We start from the raw sequence: 21,561 nt of genomic DNA, 5'->3' as shown, positions 1-21,561 counted from the left end.
CCAGCTCTAGAGTTCCAGCTCTAGAGTCAAACTGAAAGTGAGAACATTCTTATAATTTCAATCTCACGCCTGCTTGATGTTTTCCTGTAATTGAAGTTGGGGCCTTCCAAAAACTTTCCTGAAGTTCTTCTCCCATACTGAAAAAGATTATTTGAAAAAATCACTTGATGAAGGGCGAAATTTGTGGTATTTTGTGATGTTGGTTTTGTGCCACAAAATAGCGTCCTGAGCATGGACAGGTTATTTAATATCTTAGGTTAGATGACTTAAATCTTTTCAAGTTCTAAAAAGCTATACTCCTGTTAAATTTGTGCTTCTCTCATGTTTTAGGGACTAGAATGATATTTAATCTCATCTGGGACTCACTTTAACTTTAACATCATCAGGTTTACCAAGCAAGTAACGAGTTTACATATAAGTGCCCAAGTTACAGAATTGTAAAATGCAGTCACTACCATTTAAAAGTTAATCTTAAAGGCTACAGGATGGGAACTGCTTTCTAGTAAAATTATGTCTTCAGGTCTGTGTCTCTGCAGTGGCTTTAGTGCCTCTCTTTTTTTCCCACTTGTCAAATAGGAAATTGAACTTCTGTGATTTACTTGTCCAGAAGTTTCTGGTTTCATTGCCTTCTTAATAAAAGTCACCTTTTAGCAATGGCCTCAAGGTTGTGAAGAAAGTATTTTAATTAGTTAAAGTTTCTATTTCCTGAATGATCTGGTTTCCAAATGTAGCTTTCCTCCTTTGGCTCCTTTCATTTTGCCTTTATGTGACAAACATTTCTCTTATCCTGGGAGATAAGCTCCCAGTTGATCCTGTTATCCTTTCTAGTGCTTAGCCTCCAAAGCATAGGTCATCCCTCAATCAGCAGTCCACCTGGTATGCTAGCACTCACTCAGGACTGTGCCAGATTTTATGTAGTAGTATTAAGAAATAACCATGAGAAAATTAAATTAACATTTTGTAAAAGGCTTAGAACAGTATTTGGCGTGTGTTAAATGACACATAACTATTTATTAAATAAATGAGAAAAAATTGCTGCTTCATTATTGTAAAGCCTGTTAAAGAGATTGACCTTTGAATTTCAGGCTTGCACATTAAGGTTTTTAATGTTTTTAGTTTCCATAAAAATGTTTATCTTGAGAAATTGCTGTACATCTGTCTTATATGAAACTATGTGAGTTGCACTGTTTACCTTTTGCTCTGTTGATAAATAAGTTCAGAGTAACTTTGATGCTTAACGACACCAATTTCATCAGTTCACATGGCTGAGATATTTGCGTTTCTTCCTTTCCTTGGTCCTGACTTTATATTTTATTTACTTTATATTCTGGAAGGAGGTGGGATATAAGCAAGTTACCTTACCTTTTTTCCATAAACTCTGAACTAATGTCACCTTAGACTATGCTGTTTCCATTACACAACTTTAGTGTAGTTTAGGATAGGAACATTTTAATATCATATAGAAAAATGTAATGATCTTTGCTCAGTTTTCTCTATAGTGATCTTATTTAATTTTGTTATGGTTCATTCTGTCATCTTGAAAACCAACTTTGCTTGTCTCTCTTCATTTTCAAAAATGTTCTCTCTTCTTTCCTAATTCTTTTTGGATTTCCTGACTGGTAAACCCTGAGGCTGAGGCCTTTGCCCCTTACCCACTTGTCTGCCTTGTCAACAGCATATCCCTTCTTTCAGCTTTGACGCTCATCTTTGTGTAGGTAATACTTCATCCCTTAATCTAAAGCTCTGTTCTTACATTTGTCACCACATATCTGATGACTTCAAATTTTAAGTCTGTACCCCAATATTCTTTTCTCTAATTCAACCTATTTTGCATGCTGTTATGAGATTAATTTTAGAGTTTTAATTTGAAAATATCACTCTACTTCCAGAAAACCAACAGGAACTGGAATGAGCATTATATTAAAGTCACAAACTATGTTATGGTTTATGCCAGCACTTGCCCATATGGGCATTTTTATCATACTTTTCTCTGTCAAGCTGGTTATACTTATTTCCTTAAAGTCCAGAAGTATATATCCTGTCTTAGTGAAGGGTCCCTAGGAAGAGTCAGAGGGATAGAGGTACAGGGGCATTATTAAGTTTTTTTATTTGGACATTTATTTTTTAATGAGAAAGGAAAACAGAAACATAACAGAAATTGGGCTGGAAAAATACCAGCATATGTATGCTGTTGGAAAATAGATAATTCATACAGGATGCAATATTGAAAGTATTCTGTTAAAGCAGCAATGAGGTCAGTTTCCCCTTGTCAGATTGGCAGATATTAAATCAAATGATTGGGAAGTAGGAACTCTTGCATTGCTAGTAGAAGTATAAATTATTAGCTTAGTTACTTTGGAGGGCAGTTTGGTAGTTTCTGTTAAAAACTGCATACCTGTGAGGTGGTAGTTGGATGTTTGCACATCTACATGAAGTCATGGCATTCAGAAATATTTGTAATTACACAAATAAGCATACTTTAAAATATATTTGTATTTAAAAGTGAAAGTGCAAGCAAAAATGATTTCAGCTATCTTTAGATAGTATAGATTTATGTTTCGATAGTTCAGCTTTATGTTTTGATAGTTCATATATTTAGTAAATGGAAAATGAAGGGCAAAGAAAATCATCGAGGTATACTATGAAAATTGAATTTTTTTTTTTTTTTTTTTTTTGAGATGGAGTCTCACTCTGTCACCCAGGCTGGAGTGCAGTGGCACGATCTTGGTTCACTGCGACCTCTGCCTCCCGGATTCAAGCGATTCTCCAGCCTCAGCCTCCTGAGTAGCTGGGATTACAGGCGCCCGCCACCACACCTGGCTAATTTTTGTGTTTTTAGTAGAGATGGGGTTTCACCATTTTGGCTGGGGAGGTCTCGAACTCCTGACCTCAGATGATCTGCCCTCTTTGGCCTCCCAATGTGCTGGGATTACAGGTGTGAGCCACCGTGCCCAGCCTGAAAATTGAATTTCAAAGTAAGATGAAACGCTTATGAATTTCAGCAAACATTGAATTGGGTAGATTGAACAATACTAGTAAGGAAGTTGAGTTAGTATGTGGCAGATATAAATACTAAGTTTTAGAATTGAATGACAAAACCTTGGCATGTGTTTTTATGATCCTTCAGTATTGCATTTTTTTTATTTTAAAAGTTAACATTTACAATTCACTTAAACTAAAATCAAGTTGGAAAGTATGTTTAATTTTTTCCTTAGTTATTTTTGATTTCTTCATTATTAATTTTTTTTTCTAGTTGATGATTATCAGTGAGTTTTAGTTTTTTGTTTTTTTATTTTATTTTTATTTATTTATATTTGAGATGGAGTCTTGCTCTGTCACCCAGGTTGGAGTGCAGTGGTGCGATCTCAGCTCACTGCAACCTCTGCCTTCCGGTTCAAGTGGTTCTCCTGCCTCAGCCTCCCATGTAGCTGGGACTACAGGCACGTGCCACCACACCCGGCTAATTTTTTTGTATTTTTAATGAGATGGGAGTTCACCATGTTAGCTAGGATGGTCTCGACCTTCTGACCTTGTGATCTACCTGCTTCGGTCTCCCAAATTGCTGGGATTACAGGCATGAGCCACCGCACCCAGCCCAGTTTTTTGTTTTTATAAAAGCGAGTGATAAAGGTATCAATAACTGTATGTCATAACATTTTTGTGGCCTAATATTTATATTGAAATGTGCTTCAGTTAGTCATTGATAACTTTGTTCATGATCTGTAATTAACAAACTCAAGCTGTTGATTTATAATTTTATTAATTTTGGATGAAATTCACTGAAAGAGCAAGAATTAGATTCTGAGGGGTTTAATCTTGAGTTTTAGCTGCATGTTTCCAGACCTTACTCTTTTATAGAGAAGTCTGCCTACCTTATCCATGAAATGACTACCAAATAGAATTCAGCCTTTTTTATGAAGCAATATGTAGGCCAGTTAAAAGGGAGGGGTGGCACTCTTTTGGTCCAAAGATAAGTGTCACCTCGAAAGAAATTTGCTGAAGGTGTTTGTGGGTTTCTTTGAGTTTTAAAAAGTTATTTAAAAGAAATCAGGCTGGGCGTGGTGGCTCATGCCCGTAATCCCAGCACTTTGGGAGGCCAAGGCAGGTGGATCACTTGAGGTTAGGAGCTCAAGACCAGCCTGGCCAACCTGGTGAAACCCTGTCTCTACTAAAAATACAAAAATTAGCCAGGCGTGGTGGCGGGCGTCTGTAATCCCAGCTACTCAGGAGGCTGAGGCAGGAGAATCGCTTGAACCCAGGAGGTGGAGGTTGCAGTGAGCCGAGGTCGTGCCACTGCACTCTAGCCTGGGAGACAGAGTGAGACTCTATTTCAAAAAAAAAAAAAAAAAAAAGCTCATAGTAAAAGGCTGCACTACTTCCTTCTCATGATATTTGAAATGAAGAAAAATTATGACTATATAAACTGAAAGCCTAATTATAGAATTTGTGTGAGGGAGCTCAATCATGTTAAATCTTATATAAATTAAGATTATATTTTACAGTTACCTGTCTGTGCCTTTTCACCTTTAAGTCATTTGCTAGTAAGAGAAATGCTTAAGAAAGCTGAGTGAACAGATGTATTTACAAAAATAGTTACTAATTACTGATATTTCTTTTTTTTTTTTTTTTTTTTTGAGACGGAGTCTTGCTCTGTCGCCCAGGCGGGAGTGCAGTGGCCGGATCTCAGCTCACTGCAAGCTCCGCCTCCCGGGTTTACGCCAATCTCCTGTCTCAGCCTCCCGAGCAGCTGGGACTACAGGCGCCCGCCACCTCGCCCGGCTAGTTTTTTGTATTTTTTAGTAGAGACGGGGTTTCACCATGTTAGCCAGGATGGTCTGGATCTCCTGACCTCGTGATCCAACCGTCTCGGCCTCCCAAAGTGCTGGGATTACAGGCTTGAGCCACCGCGCCCGGCCTCATTTACTGATATTTCTAAGTGAGGTACATAGCTTTCACATAGAGATACTGCTACTACAGTTTTACCCTGAAATCTACTCAGGGGTAAAATTGCTTTGGTTATGAAACACATTACTTACGCGTGATCACTGCACTTAGTGATGTTCTGACCTCCTGCAAAGTAGTAGAAGCAAAATGTTAATGTACCTTGACTTCCGTTTGGAAGTGTCCTCTGCTTGATACGTAACATTCATTATAAAGAAATGTTTATAGTAAAAGCATTACTTTCAAAACATGGAATTGTAGATGCTGCATAATGAATAAAACTGATAGCTTTCAGAAATATATTTTTGCCTGTTAATTTCTGGTACAGGCTTCTAAAAAAGATTTTTAAAATTGTCTTCTTGATGAGGATATTTTGAGTGACATAGCCACGTCCTTCAATTTTTGATGGGATTGTAAACTTTTTAAAGAGCAATTTTTAAGCTCTATGAGGAACTTAAAAAGCATTCATACCTTTTTAGGAATCTAAGTTCACAAAATAAACAAGTGTTGGAAAGATTTATTTCCTAATATTTTTGATACAGTGTTATGCATACTAGAGAAAAACTCATGTTCAACATTAGTGGGATAGCTAAGTAAATTATGGTACATTCATATGAGAGTCTCTTATTTAGTCATTTAAAATGTTTGCAGATACTTTTTGGGATGTAAGGTAATGTTAGGCCAAAAGTTAGAATACAGAATTTTCTTTGCAGTATGATCTCAAGCTGTTTTAAAAAGCTCAGAAAAAGTAATAGAAGGAAATAAGCCAAAATGACATTGTTATGAGAACGGCATTGTTTTTCCTGCCTCCTTTTGATACTTTTAAGATTTGCCCCCCATTATGAGTGGGAAACATCCAAAACAGTAAAAAACATTCCATAGTTTTGAAAATCAAAGGAACCACATCTGTTAAATTTTGAACTTGTAAATCTCTACTGCCTCCTCTTCTACTCTAATATCCTGATTCTGGTTGTATAAGAATAGTAAGCACCATTACACTGAAAGAAAAGTATGAAAATAGGTTATGTATGAATTTGTACAGCTCCTGTTTATCAGCGTTGTCCAGTCATATTCACTGGTACCGTCAAACATCAAACTTTAAAAATTTATAACTATTCTTGATATAAGTCTCTCTAGTAAATGTTACATATTTCTCTGCCATATTAAAACATTGTAATGAGTAGAGTTTAACATTTCTTGTTCAACTTATGTGCATTTTAAGGAAGCATTATTATACTGCACTGTAATACAGTGGTGCTGTAAGACAAGTGCTGGCACACTTTCCCTGAAAGGCCAAATAGTAAATATTTTTGGCTTTTGGGGTTCTCTAGTTACTACTACAACTACTCAGTGGTAGCAAAATAGCCACAAAAAATAGGTACATGGATGTGGCAGTCTTCCAATAAGACTTTATTTACAAAAAGAGGAGGCTCCTGCTGTAGTTTGCCTACCCCTGCACTAAAATATATTTATTGGTAAGTTCTCTCATGTCTTGATTGGATCTGCTTTAACCAGTACTCTTAAGGGTAGGTTTGTTCTTTTGTGGATTTTTGTATCTTGTATCGTTTGACTGTTCCTCATGTTTCCACTTTAGCAATCCTTCACTCTCACCTTCTGTATTCAGTTCTGCTTAGCTTTTTCAAAAAATTGTGATAAAATATACATAACATAAAATTTACCATTTTAACCGTTTTTAAGTTCCCTAGTTCAGTGACATTAAGTACTTCTGTTAGTTTTAGGACCTAGATGAATATGCTAATGTGTAAAATAAAAGTATGTAAGTCGTGAGTGAATAAAATTTGTGATCTCACTTTAATGTAGTGATTTGGAGGACATCTATTTTTAGCAACTCAGAAACTGAGAATTAGGCTTGGAAGTAACTTTAAAGAACATTTAATTCCAGCTCATTTTACATATTATATAAGCTGCCCACAGATATTAAATGACCTAAACAAGTTCAGACAATATTAGGACTTGTTTTGATTTTTCTTTTTTTGTCTATTAGCAGCAAATTAATTCAATTTATATAATTAATTTTTTTAGATTCAGTATTATAAGAGATCTTACAAACCTTTCTCCCCAGCTGCTGCTTTCTTCTCTTCTGTTACATACTCCCTATAGGTTGTTATTCATCTCTTCCTGAATACGGCCTTCACAAGGGAGTTCACTCCCTTAGAAGGCAGCCCATTCTGTTTTTATAGCTGTTTCATTTTTCCTTATGTGTGGCTGAAGTCTTTCATTAACTACCTATGTATTTTAGTTATTCTGAACAAGTCATCTATAGTGGTATCAGAGTGATTGCAGTGATAGAATTCTTATAGTATCTGTATTATTCCATCTAAACTGATTTATTAAAGGATACTTGGCTGAAGAAATGAGTTATTGGAAAAACTAACAGAGTTGGTTATTATATAGACTTGATCTCTCCAGATCATAGTCTTCCCACCTGAGACAGCCAGACTGCCTTTTGGGTTAACCTTCTGAAGTCGTACAAACGTACGGACAGATTACCGTGAACTGACAGGGACAGCCTGACCATTTTCTTACATAAAGTGGCTTTTGTGCTTTTTACTTTGGTGTGCTTTCAAATGAATTTCTGCTATAAAGTCTAGTCAAAACAGCAGCCCTAATTGACTATAATCTCATCTTTGCTTTGACAGGATGCAGTTTTATCAAGGCAGACCAATTTAGTTCTCTTATTTGCATTTTGGTTAGAAATTTATTATTGTTCAAGAATTACAGATATTCTTCCTAAAATAGAGTGCTAACCACTGAGAGCATGAGGTGGCTGAGCAGGAAGAGTCTGGAACTGGGAACAAAGGATGAGCTTTATAGGACTAACTCTGATCCAGCCACTTAAGATTTATGTGACATTGGACATGCTGCTTGACTTTGATACTCTTAAAAAAAATATTTTTTTAAATTAAAAATTTTAAATTAAAAAAATTTTTTTCAGAAATGGAATCTCACAGTGTCACCCAGGCTGGAGTGCATTGGTGCCATTATAGCTCACTGCAGCCTTGAACTCCTGGGTTGAAGCAGTCCTCTTGCCTCAGTCTCCAAAGTAGCTGGGACTGTAGCTGCATGCTGCCACACTCTTCTAGGACTCTATCTATACATTGGGTACAATTAACCCACCCTAATTTACATCATAGGGTTTTAATATGATAGAAAGTGAGAGTCCTTTTTTAGCAGTAAAGCCTTAAAAGATGTAAGTTTTTATTTTTAAATTCCACCTTGGGGCAAAATCACTTGGATGATAAGTAGAATTTGTCAATTTGTTAGACTTAACATTCATTCTAATATACTATTTTATTATGTGGTCAGCCACCATCAATTCAACTTTCCATCTAATAGGTTTATTAATCTGCCAATTTGCTGGTGTTGGTAGACAGTTGTTATCAGTCAGCTCACTATAAATTCAAAATGATACACTGATTTTAAAACAACCCTAAATATCATCTGAAGGATCATTATTCTTAAACGAAGGCATAGTTGTATTGTGTTATTAGGCCTCATTTTTTAAAAATCCCACTTGAAAAGAAAAGATAGTTTTTCATTGTCTCATAGGTTTACCATACTATACTATGTGTTTTAAGAGTTATGCGGGGAAAAAAAAAAAAATTAAGAAAGACTTGACCCCAGCCTTCAAGCTTTATAGTTTGGGGCGGTTGGGTGATATGAAATGTTATTTAACAAAATAAGACTGTACAGTTGGTTTCAATTATTTTCCTCTGTTCATTTTGTAGATCTTAGTAAGGATTTTTAAAAAAAATTTTCTTCATTTGATAGTTTTTTATTTATAAGATTTTTGAACTGATGAAGATGAGTTTGCCTTGTTGCTCCTAATTACAGATTAGAAACCTTCTTGATTTCCCCTACCCATAAAGGCAAAATTAAATACTTCATCTGTATTTGCTAATATGATACTTTTTGAAAAACACTTCTACCATAGTATTTGCCACATGGCTTTAGTCATATTTCTCCTAGACCGCAACCTTACTTTAGGGATCTTTATCGCTATTGCTTGGCATGTAATAAGTGATACAAGAAAATGACAATACTTAGTGATACCAGAGAATGCTAAAGAGTATAGAGAATCTTGTGGGGGCAAAGTCCTGTGCAACAATTGAAATGATCATTGGTGGCTTAAAGATTTAGGGAGAGGATGGTTTTAAACAGAAGGATGATAGATTAAAAAAAAAGTAAAGATGAGATAGCAGCACTTATTTACGGGTCAATGAGTCTAGTCAGTTACATTGGGGAATTATAAGGAATAAGTTAGGAATAAATCGTGTAAAGCTAATTTATAGAGAACTGCATACCAGACTGAGGAATATGAATTCCCCTTTTGGTATGGGGAAACTAATTTGGTCAGTGGGGTTAAGCAAAGACGGTTCCTCTTTTCATGTTGCAGAAGTTGGCCCCGTATTTAAACATAATGTAGTTTTTGGAAGGTAGTCTCCTCATTTAGCAGAATGTGTATATATATATATATTCTCAACACTAAAAAACTAAGTATTCATATAATAGCTTTTAGGTAGAAACAAGCACCTTAATTCACACATTCTGTGCTCTAGCTGTTTTTTGTTCTTTATAAATACTAAATAAATGCTTACTTTCATCCCTTTGGTCTGTTTGCCAGAAATCCTTTTCTGTTGCCATGCTTCCAGCTTTTACCCATCTTTCAGGTTTAGCTCAAATTCCACCTCATCTAAAAAAAGCTTGACCTTATTAGACCACAGTGAAGTAGTTTTCCAAAGTCTGGATGTCATAGATCCATTCCTGTAAATCTTCATTTTATGTACATGTCTCCTACTTCTTCTAGACTGTAAATGATGTCTAACATGATGTCATACATGGCATAAATACTTGGGATTTTTCTTCTTTTTCATTAAATTATTTTTTAAGACAGTTATTTTGTCAGGCTAAAGTAGGGGAAGGAATGGATAATAAAAGAAATAATATGATGGTAAAATGATCTTAAAGGCAGAAATTAGAAAGGAAATGAGAGAGAGAGAGTATAAGTTGGAGAAGAAGTAAAAAGGTGAGAAATAAGGATTTTCATTCAGATTATCTTCTGTTATATCCTATTTGAATTGCTGAATATCATAACCATTTTATGTTTTTCTCTCCAGGGGAATCTGGAGGATTCATTTGGGTTATTCATAATTGTTGATGATAAGATTAGAAAGACGATTAATCCTATTTGTCATTAAAACTTAAATACTTTTCTCAAGGATTTCCTAGTTACTATATAGTTACTGAAAGCTATAGTTTTTAGCTTTTGAATTTTAGTGAAAAATACATTATTGTGAAGAATTACCAGAAAGAATTAATTTAGGGAGAGAAAAGGGGGGGGGGTAAGGCATGAATGATCTTGAGTAGTTTCTGCCTTGTAGAGAGTTGGAGAATATTTGAATATGCTTGTTCTCTAGATCATTCTCAGATCAAAATCTGAGGTTTCAAATGCTGAGATAGGTAGTAATTTCTTTTTATCAGTTTTGACAGCTTATTTTGTGAGCTTATTTTTTAGGGCTGGCTTAAATTCTTTCCTCTATAGATAAAAATTAGTTTCTCATTTAAAAGCAAGTAAACATTTATCTTTTTTTGCTAGCTATGGCGATAACACGGTCATTTTAATTTTTTAGCCAAAGGCTAAAAAAGTGTATATTTTACATTATTTACATAGCTTTTAGGCAAAGCAAATACCATTTACTGGTGTGATAAATACATAGAAAGCTTATTCTGCAGTTTTTTAAAGTGATAAACTACCACTATCTGAAGTGTATTTGACCAACCATTTGCTGTAAATAATTGGTGTTTTATTATCCACTGATTTTTTGACAGCTGGTTCAGTTTTTCTTTAAATGTTAGGTAGTGAGTATTGTTAAGCTGTGTTTAATGGTATTAGATCAGGGTAAGACTGAGAAAACTTGTTTGTACCTTATAAAAGTAATAACAAGCTAGTAAGTTAGAGAGCCAGTATAGCGTACTAGTAGTTTGGAGTCAGAAAAATCCATCTTTGCCATTGTGTAACCTTGGAAAGCTACTTAACCTCTGAGCCTCTCCTAATCTGTGAAATGGGAATAGAGGTACTCATTTTTTTGAACAAATAACAAATTTGTTGAGCTTCCAGTATGTACCAGAAATTACACTATATTTTGGATAACAATAGTACCTCTGTCGTAAGATCCTTGGAGGATTAAGTTAGAATGCTTGTAAAACACTTAGCACAGTGTGTAGAACATAAATAAGTGATCAATATATTGTAGTTATTATTACTAAAACATCCCAAATGTATTTTTTTTGGAGATAGAGTCTCACTCTGTCACCCAGGCTGGAGTGCGGTGGCACGATCTTGACTCACTGCAACCTCTGCCTCACGGGTTCAAGCCATTCTCCTGCCTCAGCCTCCCAAGTAGCCGGGATTCAGGCGCCTGCCACAACACCTGTCTAATTTTTCTATTTTTTGTAGAGGTGGGGTTTCACCATGTTGGCCAGGCTGATCTTGAACTCCTGACCTCAAGCATCCTCCTGCCTCAGCCTCCCAAAGTGCTGGAATTACAGGCATGAGCCACCGCGCCCGGCTCCAAATGTATTTTTTAAAGCTGTCTAAGAGCAAAAACAGTTTCAGGGAATAATTGTATATCAGGATATGTCATTAAATATTTTAATGATAAAGCTATATGTTAGTTTTTAAAAAACATTTGTGTGACATTCATTGTTTAAAAGTTTGGTTAATCATAGCATCTTAGTGTTACACTAGTTAATTAAGATTTTTAAAGCATATTTATTGGTAACATTTTTCTTTTAATAGTCTTTATGATTTGTAGAATTTGATGTATACAGTCTTGCCTTGTCCTTCTGTATATGTTAAGAGATTGGTTCCAGGACCCCCACTGCTCAAGTCTCTTATGTAAAATGGCATAATATTTGCCTATAACCTACATATACCCTCCCCTATATTTTAAATCATCTCTAGATTGCTTACAATACCTAATAAAATGTAAATGCTATGTACATAGGTCTTATACTATCTTTTGAATGTATGTTTTTTTTTTCTGAATATTTTTTATCTGTGTTGGTTGAATCGATGCAAAGGGCTGACGAGGATATGTAAACCTAGATCACTTTAGAAATAATAACTACAACTACTGTCAGTGGGGTCTTACTCTCTGCCAGGCATGTTCTAAAGATACTGAATGTATTGAACCAACTGATCCTCACCACAACCCCATGAGGGAGGCACTATTATCCCCTTTCTCAAATGAGGAAACTGGATCACAGAAAGGTTAATTAATTTACCCAAGGTTATACAACTATAGTATTACAGCCAGGATTCAAGAACTTGTGCACTTGATCTTAACTACTGTCCAATAGTTAATTGCTATCTCTCCCAGATTTTATAATCAAGTTAACTATTTGAATAATATGTAAATATAGTCATCATGTTTAGAAAACCCCCAAAACAACTGAACAGTGTTGAGTCTTATCGGAACGTTTGCTGAGCTCTGTAATTTGTACTGGGTGATTGTACTGGGCTGTATAGGAAGGCATCACCATAAGGGATGGCTGGGCATTAGCACAACTAGAGTTGATGATCAGGGTTTCAAAACCTGGGATTAAAAAATATGTGTTAATGATTTTCTTTCTTTTTTTTTTTTAACTTGTTTTTCAGTGTGGTTTATAGTGGTACTGATTTGATTTTGGCAAATCAACTTTTATTATGACTGTAGTCTTGGGTATATCAGCTCAGCTGTAGTCTAGTTCAATGGTTATTTAACAATGGATTTAGTTAAAATCCATTAGAATGTTCATACAAAGATTAATTTTGTATTCTTTCTACCTCTTTAGTAAAATAAAACAGGGTCTGTTACCTAGCTTGGAAGATTTGCTGTTCTATACAATTGCGGAAGGACAAGAGAAAATACCCGTTCATAAATTTATTACAGTAAGTTTTTATAGTTTTCTATCTTAACTTAAAAAAATCAGTAATAATATATACAGTATTATTGAAATACGGTCTTAAAGGTCGTCTGACATGTAGATTCTGACTGACACTATTTCTCTTATTATGTTTTCAAATTTTTATCATGCTCATTTCAAGGTAATCAGTGAAAGAAAAAGAAAGAAACAATGAGAAACTTGTCCAGAAAGTGGGTAATAGTGTGACACTAAGATGCCATATTCATGTTCAAGTGTTGGGTAGAAGTTTTTATATACAAGAGTAAAATCTTATAGTTGGTATAAACATATACGTTATTTGCACTATATATTTACAAACTCTTATTTTTTTAAAAACAGGCACTCAAATCTACAGGATTGCGAACGTCTGATCCCAGGTTGAAAGAGTGTATGGATATGTTAAGATTAACTCTTCAAACAACGTCAGATGGTGTCATGCTAGACAAAGATCTTTTTAAAAAGTAAAAGTTTCTGCCAAACCTTTAATGGTGATTTGCTATGCTATACGGTGATTCTGCTTTTAAAACAAAATTGCATCTTTGAAGGCCACTGCTTCCTGTGTAATGGAAAAAGGGGATTTATAAACATCATTTGTTTGAAAAACTTGGTGCACATTAGGTTCTATAATACACCAGGCTAAGAGTATTCTTTCTTTAAATCTGTTCTAAGGAAATTTAGCCACTGATGTTTCCAGTTTGCAGTACTTGGAGATTGCATTCAGTTTGAGTAGAGCACATCCTTTGTCCTGTCATTGCTTATATTGATCCCTAGTTCATCTGCATGACTTTCAGGCTTTCTCAGCACGGTCTCTAGTTCTTTTCCACAAGGTGATTTAGGTGACATCATAAAATGAGAGGGCTTCAGACAGACCTGTATTCCTCACATTTACATATCTGCATTGTCTGCTTCTCTCTTCAGACATATTAATCCATAGGCTTTTGGCTATTTTCATTTTCTTCAAAACAGTAAAGAACTAAAGGCAACTTTGGAGATTAAAGCCTTAAGATGGTCCTGTATTTGCATATATTTGTTATTTATCTTCATTAATGTGTTTCTATTAGTTTGATTAGTTAAAGATTTAATGGACATGTGTGTAATGGATCCCAAAGAATCAAATAGTGTTTTAAACTCCTACTGTTTAAGTCGAAACTAGTATAAAACTGTAAATACTACTATAAGACATTGGCTTTTTCCGGACTTGGATTCAAAAAATTTCTACATCTACTTTGAAAGTTTGTTATGTATGGATGTATTTATTTTTGTTTTATTTTTGGGGGGGGGGTTGGGTGATTTGTTCTAGATATCTCCTGGAGTATTAAGTCATCTGAAGGTACAAGTATTTAACTGTGGTTCTCTGAAGTTTCCTGGCGTGCTGTGAAGCACTGCTGACAGCTTGGGATTCTTATCTTTTCACCAGGAGGTTCTTGGTTCTGTTAGCTGACCTTAAAGTGTAGACTTTAGGTCTGTGTTGCAGTTGGTGTTAGGAATTTTGACTCTCCAGAACCTGCTTTTTAAGAGACAGAAAAACATCATTTCTAAATTTATTTGTGTCTTTGCAGTAAGGATTATTTTTCGTGTTCATGAGCTATCTGCACAATATTCTGATTAAAGTGCTTTCTGCGGGCATTATTTTGTTGTGTCTGTGAATGAAGTTGTTAGAGTAATGATAGGTAGATCTGTTGATAATCAGTGAGGGAACTGCTTTGGAATTTTAAGTGGAAGCAGTATTTTACGCTTTTTTTTTTTTTTTTTGAGACGGAGTCTCACTGTCGCCCAGGCTGGAGTGCAGTGACATGATCTTGGTTCACTGCAACCTCTGCCTCCGGATTTAAGTGATTCTCCCCCCTCAGCTTCCCAAGTTGCTGGGATTACAGGTGCCCGCCTGGTTTTTTTGTATTTTTAGTGAGACAGGGTTTCACCATGTTGGCCAGGCTGGTCTCAAACTCCTGACCTCAGGTGATCCACCCACCTCAGCCTCCCAAAGTTACACGTTTTTAATACTTGAAAAGATATTTATGTTTTATAAACATGTTGCTGTGTTTAAATATGAAATTAAAAACAATTTAAATCCTTTGATTATTAAGCCAGGGAACTGCAAACATTTAATTTTCTACCTGCAATTATATTAAGAGATAGTAATTACTATTGTTTTAAACACTAATCCAATTTTTAAAAATCTATGCTTGTAATACAGGCAGTTTCTAACTTGACAAATGTTTTATGGTCTATAAGAGCAACCGGTAGAAAAGTACAAGTCTATAGGCATAATTATTTCTCTCTTTATTCTTAGAATGAGGTAGTTCAAAACCTCCAACTATTAACCTTTTAATAGTTTTCAGTCACCTGGAAAGATGATTGCTTCAGAGATGTTCTTTTCTTTGTTTTCACATATAAGGAGTTATCTAGTTAGTGTTGCCCGAAATAAACTTCTCCCTTCCATGCAGTTGGGGAGGAGATGTTAAAACATGGGATTCATTTTTCACCAGAGAAATAATTTATAAAGTTGCATAGGTTTGGTTGAAGCAATGTGTTAATATTTTACCTAAAATATATTGTAGATTAATATTTTTAGACTTTTTCGGTAATCTGAGAAACAACTATTATGTGTGACTTTTTTTAACTTGGAAAAATACATTCTAAGTATACTTTTGGAGTATAACCTGTTTGAAAGTTGGAGACTGCCTGTACCCAGCTTGATAGTCAATTGTTTTTAATGCTAGTAAACCTTAAAACTAATAGAAGTAAAAATATTTGTGTTGAAAACTAATCCTTTATTTATTCATGCATTTTTAACTTTATAGGTGTTAGAACTGTTTCTTTGTATGATCATAATTTTTTGATCTTTTTGTTTTGCAAGAAAGTGAATGGTAGCCTTTCATTTGTGTTTGATTTTCTTAAAGATTTCATATTTATTATGTTATTTTACAAATGAAAAATTATTGGTGAGAAGTGTCTTGTAAATCATTGTGCATTTCATTCGTTTTTAGTTATAAACACTTAAGGAAAGAAAATGATTATTCCCGGCTTACAGATAAGAAAACTGAACAAAGGACAGAGATAGATATAACTTGCTGAAAAGCATAAGCACCTCCTCAGAGTTCGTTTTATATGACTTCTAATTTCCTAGTTAGACTCATGGTATCTATATTAAAATAACTCCCAAGAAAAACCTTGCTGTTTGGAATGGTGATCAGTATGCAGTTAGATACTCTCCTGAGAGGCAAGATTGGCTTTGTCACCTGTTAATTTACCAGTGAAGGCCCAGCACCTTCTACTACAGCAGAACATTCATAAGTTTCACTGAGTGTATAATTTTGTTAATTATAAATCCTTTTAAAGGTGCTGATGAAAATAGTTAAATGGTGGTAGGTTAATAATTTAAATTTGTGGGCCGGGCACGGTGGCTCAAGCCTGTAATCCCAGCACTTTGGGAGGCCGAGGCGGGCGGATCACAAGGTCAGGAGATCGAGACCATCCTGGCTAACCCGGTGAAACCCTGTCTCTACTAAAAAAATACAAAAAACTAGCCGCGCGAGGTGGCGGGCCCCTGTAGTCCCAGCTACTTGGGAGGCTGAGGCAGGAGAATGGGAGGCGGAGCTTGCAGTGAGTTGAGATCCGGCCACTGCGCTCCAGCCCAGGTGACAGAGCAAGACTCTGTCTCAAAAAAAAAAAAAAAAAAAAAATAATAATAATAATAATTTAAATTTGTTCAGCAGCTCTCATTTTTTCATTTATAACTTATTGAAAAATGAAGAAGTATATTTGATTTGTTGTAGATATAAATACTGGTTTAAGATCAGGAATTCTATTTTTCTTTCCTCTGAGAAAGGTGGTGTTTGATGTATATCTCTTGCAACTCTGATACTTGCAAGTTGGATTTTAGAAGCTTTTTGAAACATTAAAAATATTAAGACAGTGGTAACATTTTTGAGATTAACATTGAAACTATCTGAAAATGATTGTTTATTGAAGTAAATATTTCTTAGCTCTAGCGTGTTAGTAATATATAATTTATGGAAATTAGGACTATAATTTTTTAATGTCAATAGGGGGATACTTATGACTGAAACAATGGTCATTTCTATTAGGATTTTATTTTTGAACTGTGTGTTAATTTTATATTGAACAAATGAGTTTATATTATTCTGAATTCTTATTCATAAACTGTGAAACTTGGCTTTTAACTTTAATTTGGTTTTATCTAGAACAACCTGAATTAAAATATTGAGATTTAAAAATTTCTCATTTACTACAGACTAAACAAGAAATACTGAGAGTATCTTACTCTTAAGGTTTGTTACTGTTGGTATTATGGCTTAACACCGTGGTTAGCAAGTCTTCCTTTATTAATTAAATATTAGTTAAATATTCTATTACTGTATTATAGAGACTTAAGAAGCTCAGAATATACGATTGGCTGTAATCTATTTGCGAAACTTTTTAAAGGCTACATTAATATACTGATTTTCTGGCTTATTCTTTTTAGCAAAAAGCAGAATACAATTCAAATTATTAGATTTTAGAATGTCATGCTCTCCCATCCACTTGGTTTACTATGTTTTTAAAGTACTTTTTTAACAGTGAAACATTTTTATTCTGCATTGTATTTACATATATTAAATAGAATATTGTAATATAACATTTTTGGTGACTCAAGTAATATAAAATTTATTATACTACATATGAAATTTTTTTTCAAATTATACATTATTTTTACAAGCATTTCAACAGACATTTAAGAGGTAAATTAATCTGACTAAACAGTTGATATAATTAAGGAAAAATATGTTAAAATGCAAAATGTTTAATTTTTAAATGAAATGCCAGTAATAGCTATAGAAGAACTAAGAGATGTATTTCTGAGATTACTTGATAAATAAACAAGATCTCAACCATGGCAGTTGAATTTTGTTAACCAGATGTCATCATGCTGAATGTTTACCAACTCTGAGTAAGAAGCTTGTTTCAGATGGTCTTAATACTTAAACCTGGTGGAACGCCTTGTCTTTTAGTTTTTGACACAATTTTAGGCACATCCAGATTATTTCTCTTACATGTTGAACAGCTTATAAGCAACTACTTGAAAGCCTGCTAGAAGGAAAGAAAATAATATAGAAAGCAAAATTTATGGAGTTTAGTCGTATAAAATGATAAATTTATTATTTAAACAGTATCCTAATTATTACTATTATTACCAAGTTCTAATATTTGAAAGGCACCCAGTTGATTAATTATTTTTCTTACATTCCACAGATGTGTTCAGAGCAACATTGTTTTGTTGACACAAGCCTTTAGAAGAAAGTTTGTCATTCCTGACTTTATGTCTTTTACCTCACACATTGATGAGTTATATGAAAGTGCTAAAAAGCAGTCTGGAGGAAAGGTAATGCTTTTGATGTACATATTTTCATAACCCAATCACTTAATACATTCAGCTCAATTTGAGGTCTAGAGAGTAAATTGTGTAGTTGCGTTTTGCTAAAGAAAACACTTTAGCTTTGCTTAAGAAATTTAAGTTGGCCGGGCGCGGTGGCTCAAGCCTGTAATCCCAGCGCTTTGGGAGGCCGAGACGGGCGGATCACGAGGTCAGAAGATCGAGACCATCCTGGCTAACATGGTGAAACCCCGTCTCTACTAAAAAATACAAAAAACTAGCCGGGTGAGGTGGCGGGCGCCTGTAGTCCCAGCTACTCGGGAGGCTGAGGCAGGAGAATGGCGTAAACCCGGGAGGCGGAGCTTGCAGTGAGCTGAGATCCGGCCACTGCACTCCAGCCCGGGCGACAGAGCGAGACTCCGTCTCAAAAAAAAAAAAAAAAAAAAGAAATTTAAGTTAAGTGAAGCCACTGGATTTAGTGTTTTTACAATATTTTAAATGTTTAACTTTGTTATTCTGGCTAAAGAGAAATCGAGTAAGATTTTTTTATTTTCAGATGATGGTGATGGATTTTAAAATTTTAATTAATTTAAAGAACCTTATTCAGAATTTCTGCAGATCTGATATCCTGCCATATTAAATGAAATGTTTCTAGTTTTTAAAATCCTCTAAGTAATACTAGGGACTATTTGATTTTCATATAGAAAGTTTTTGTTTTCTTTTAACTTTGGGTAGCTTTAGTATAATCCAGTTGGCCCTGGAACAAAGCAGGGGTTAAGGATGCCAACCCCACACGCAGTCAGAAATCTTAGTATAACTTTTGACTCCCTTAAAATTTAACTACTTGTAACTACTGTTACAAACCTTACCAATAACATAAATAGTCCATTAACACATTTTGTATATTTATTATATACCGTATTCTTTTTTTTTTTTTTGAGACGGAGTCTGGCTGTTGACCAGGCTGGAGTGCAGTGGCACAATCTCGGCTCACTGCAAGCCCCGCCTCTCAGGATCACGCCATTCTCCTGCCTCAGCCTCCAGAGCAGCTGGGACTACAGGCGCCTGCCATCACGCCCGGCTATTTTTTCTGGTTTTAGTAGAGACAGGGTTTCACTGTGTTAGCCGGGATGGTCTCGAGCTCCTGACGTTGTGATCTGCCCGCCTCGGCCTCCCAAAGTGCTGGGATTACAGGCATGAGCCACCGCGCCCGGCCTATGTACCGTATTCTTACAATAAAGTGAGAGGATAGAAAATGGTATTGAGAAGATATAAGGAAAATATGTTTACTACTTATTAAGTGGAAATGGATCACCTTGAAAGTCTTCATTGTCATCATCTTCGTGTTTAGACTGAAGAAGAAGAGGAGGGATTGGTCTTGTGTCTTGGGGGTGGCAGAGGCAGAAAAGAATCTGCATATAAATGCACTCTTTGAAGTTTAAGTCCATGTTTAAGATTCAACTGTGTAACAACTTCAGTGTAAATACTTATTACTTATTTTTAAGTACTTGATTCCTAATGTCTTAGTGAAACCCTACTAGCACCCATGACCCTGATTAAATAAATTTTTTACTTTTTTCCTGCTTAAAAAACAAACAAAAAAAGACAGTCCAAGTTCCTCTGCTAGACTCTCCTACTAAACATGGGAGAGAAAGAATGCATTAGAAAGAAAGAATGCATTGGAAAACAATAAATAATAGAGACTGAGAGAAGTCACTTTAGATCTCATAATTCTCAATTCTGTTTTGCCTTTAGTTTTCATGAGCATTGTTATAGAAGATAAGACTACAAAGCCACTGAGTGTTGTAAAATAGTCATTGGTAGAAGGTAAATGAGATAAGAAATTTATTGGTGGAAGAAAATATATTGTTTGCCAATATTATTTCTATTCATTTCTTTCCAATCTTTTGGATAGGTTGCAGATTATATTCCTCAACTGGCCAAATTCAGTCCTGATTTGTGGGGTGTGTCTGTTTGTACAGTAGATGGACAGAGGTAAGTGTATTTCAAATTCATGAAAACCACCTCTAAGCCTTAACTTTTGTATAATGGTGAGAATGACATGGAGAAGATCATCTTTTATAGCGGAAATTGACTAATTTCCTAACAGGACATAATTTCAGAAGGTAAATTTAGATTTTAGTTTAAGTTTTAAAAACTCAACTGAAACAGTAACATTATATTAAGTTTTATGAGATATCTATTTTAGTCACAGTTGTAGTCTCACTTTTTGAGTATTATTCAAATACCTGCAGTTACCAGTTTGTTTCAGAAAAGCAGACTTGTCAAAACATGACACTATTCTCTAATGAACTGACCAGTAATAAAATTAGTCCCTATTTCTCAGCTTAACATTGGTTACCCATCTGTCATAGTCTTTGTTCCTTGTGTTCCTGATATAATTAGCATGAGAATTAAGACAGTGCAACATAACGTATCCCATTATTCATTGGTTCATTTGCAAAGTTAAAAGTCAGTTGAAAACATGTAGGATTTCATGAAGTCCATGAAAGCAGCATTTGGAAATTGCTTACATTGCAGGCACAGCTGCTGACAGATGAGGAACTTGCAGAATTATAAAAAGGATAGTGATGTGAGGGCACTTTAAAGAGAATGATTTGATTTAAAAATCAAAGAATTAAGAGAGGCCCTTGGAAAATGGTAAAGTTCTAGAATATTTTTTCAAGAATGACCCTGTTCATTGTGCTGGGAATTAGACATAAAGATTATTATCACCTTATAATTTGGTTTTATCAGAAAATTATGCCAAAGAGAAAAATCAGTATTCTTTTTTCACTCATTTAAAGACTTAGCTCAGAGATGTATTCCTTTGTTTTTTGTTTTTTTGTTAAAGTATTTCTGTTTTATTAAAATACAACTTACATAAGATGTACAACTTGTAAGTGAATACAGCTTGAAAAGTTTATATCAGAGTTGTAATTTTACCTAAATTTTGTTAAAACTACCAAAAGTCATTTAACCTAGTAATTTTAGATTTTACTTTTCAAGATAATGTTGCAATTAAAAACTTTTTTTCCATTTATGAAAATTTGATCTTTTATGTTGCCCAGGCTAGTTTTGAACTCTTGGCCTCAAGCAATCTTCCTGCCTTGGTAGGCATAAGCCTCTGCCCCCAGCCAAAAATTTGTGACTCTTAAGGACCTTCATTTTAGGTGATTTTAATTTTTTTTTTTTTTTACTAATTATCCTCAAGTACTTACAATAAAAAATATATGGGTTAGCCCATTAATTTTGAAAGTAAGGAATCTGAGGCCCAT

At 34.8% G+C, this 21,561-nt stretch overlaps 1 protein-coding gene across 3 annotated transcripts in view; it reads left to right on the top strand.

Annotated features, from left to right (window-relative positions):
- The window catches only part of GLS (glutaminase), an 86,799-nt gene that overhangs the window by 1,711 nt on the left and 63,527 nt on the right, over nt 1-21,561 (top strand). For all 3 annotated transcript variants that reach the window (XM_010379756.2, XM_010379757.2, XM_030915970.1), the window contains exons 2-5: nt 12,799-12,895; nt 13,249-13,370; nt 18,163-18,292; nt 20,199-20,278. In XM_010379756.2, coding sequence (XP_010378058.1) covers nt 12,799-12,895; nt 13,249-13,370; nt 18,163-18,292; nt 20,199-20,278 — 429 coding nt within the window. The remainder of the gene's footprint in view (nt 1-12,798; nt 12,896-13,248; nt 13,371-18,162; nt 18,293-20,198; nt 20,279-21,561) is intronic.

Source organism: Rhinopithecus roxellana, chromosome 14, assembly GCF_007565055.1.
Source record: "Rhinopithecus roxellana isolate Shanxi Qingling chromosome 14, ASM756505v1, whole genome shotgun sequence".
Taxonomy (NCBI): domain Eukaryota; kingdom Metazoa; phylum Chordata; class Mammalia; order Primates; family Cercopithecidae; genus Rhinopithecus; species Rhinopithecus roxellana.
This window is presented reverse-complemented; position numbering and strand designations above follow the sequence as displayed.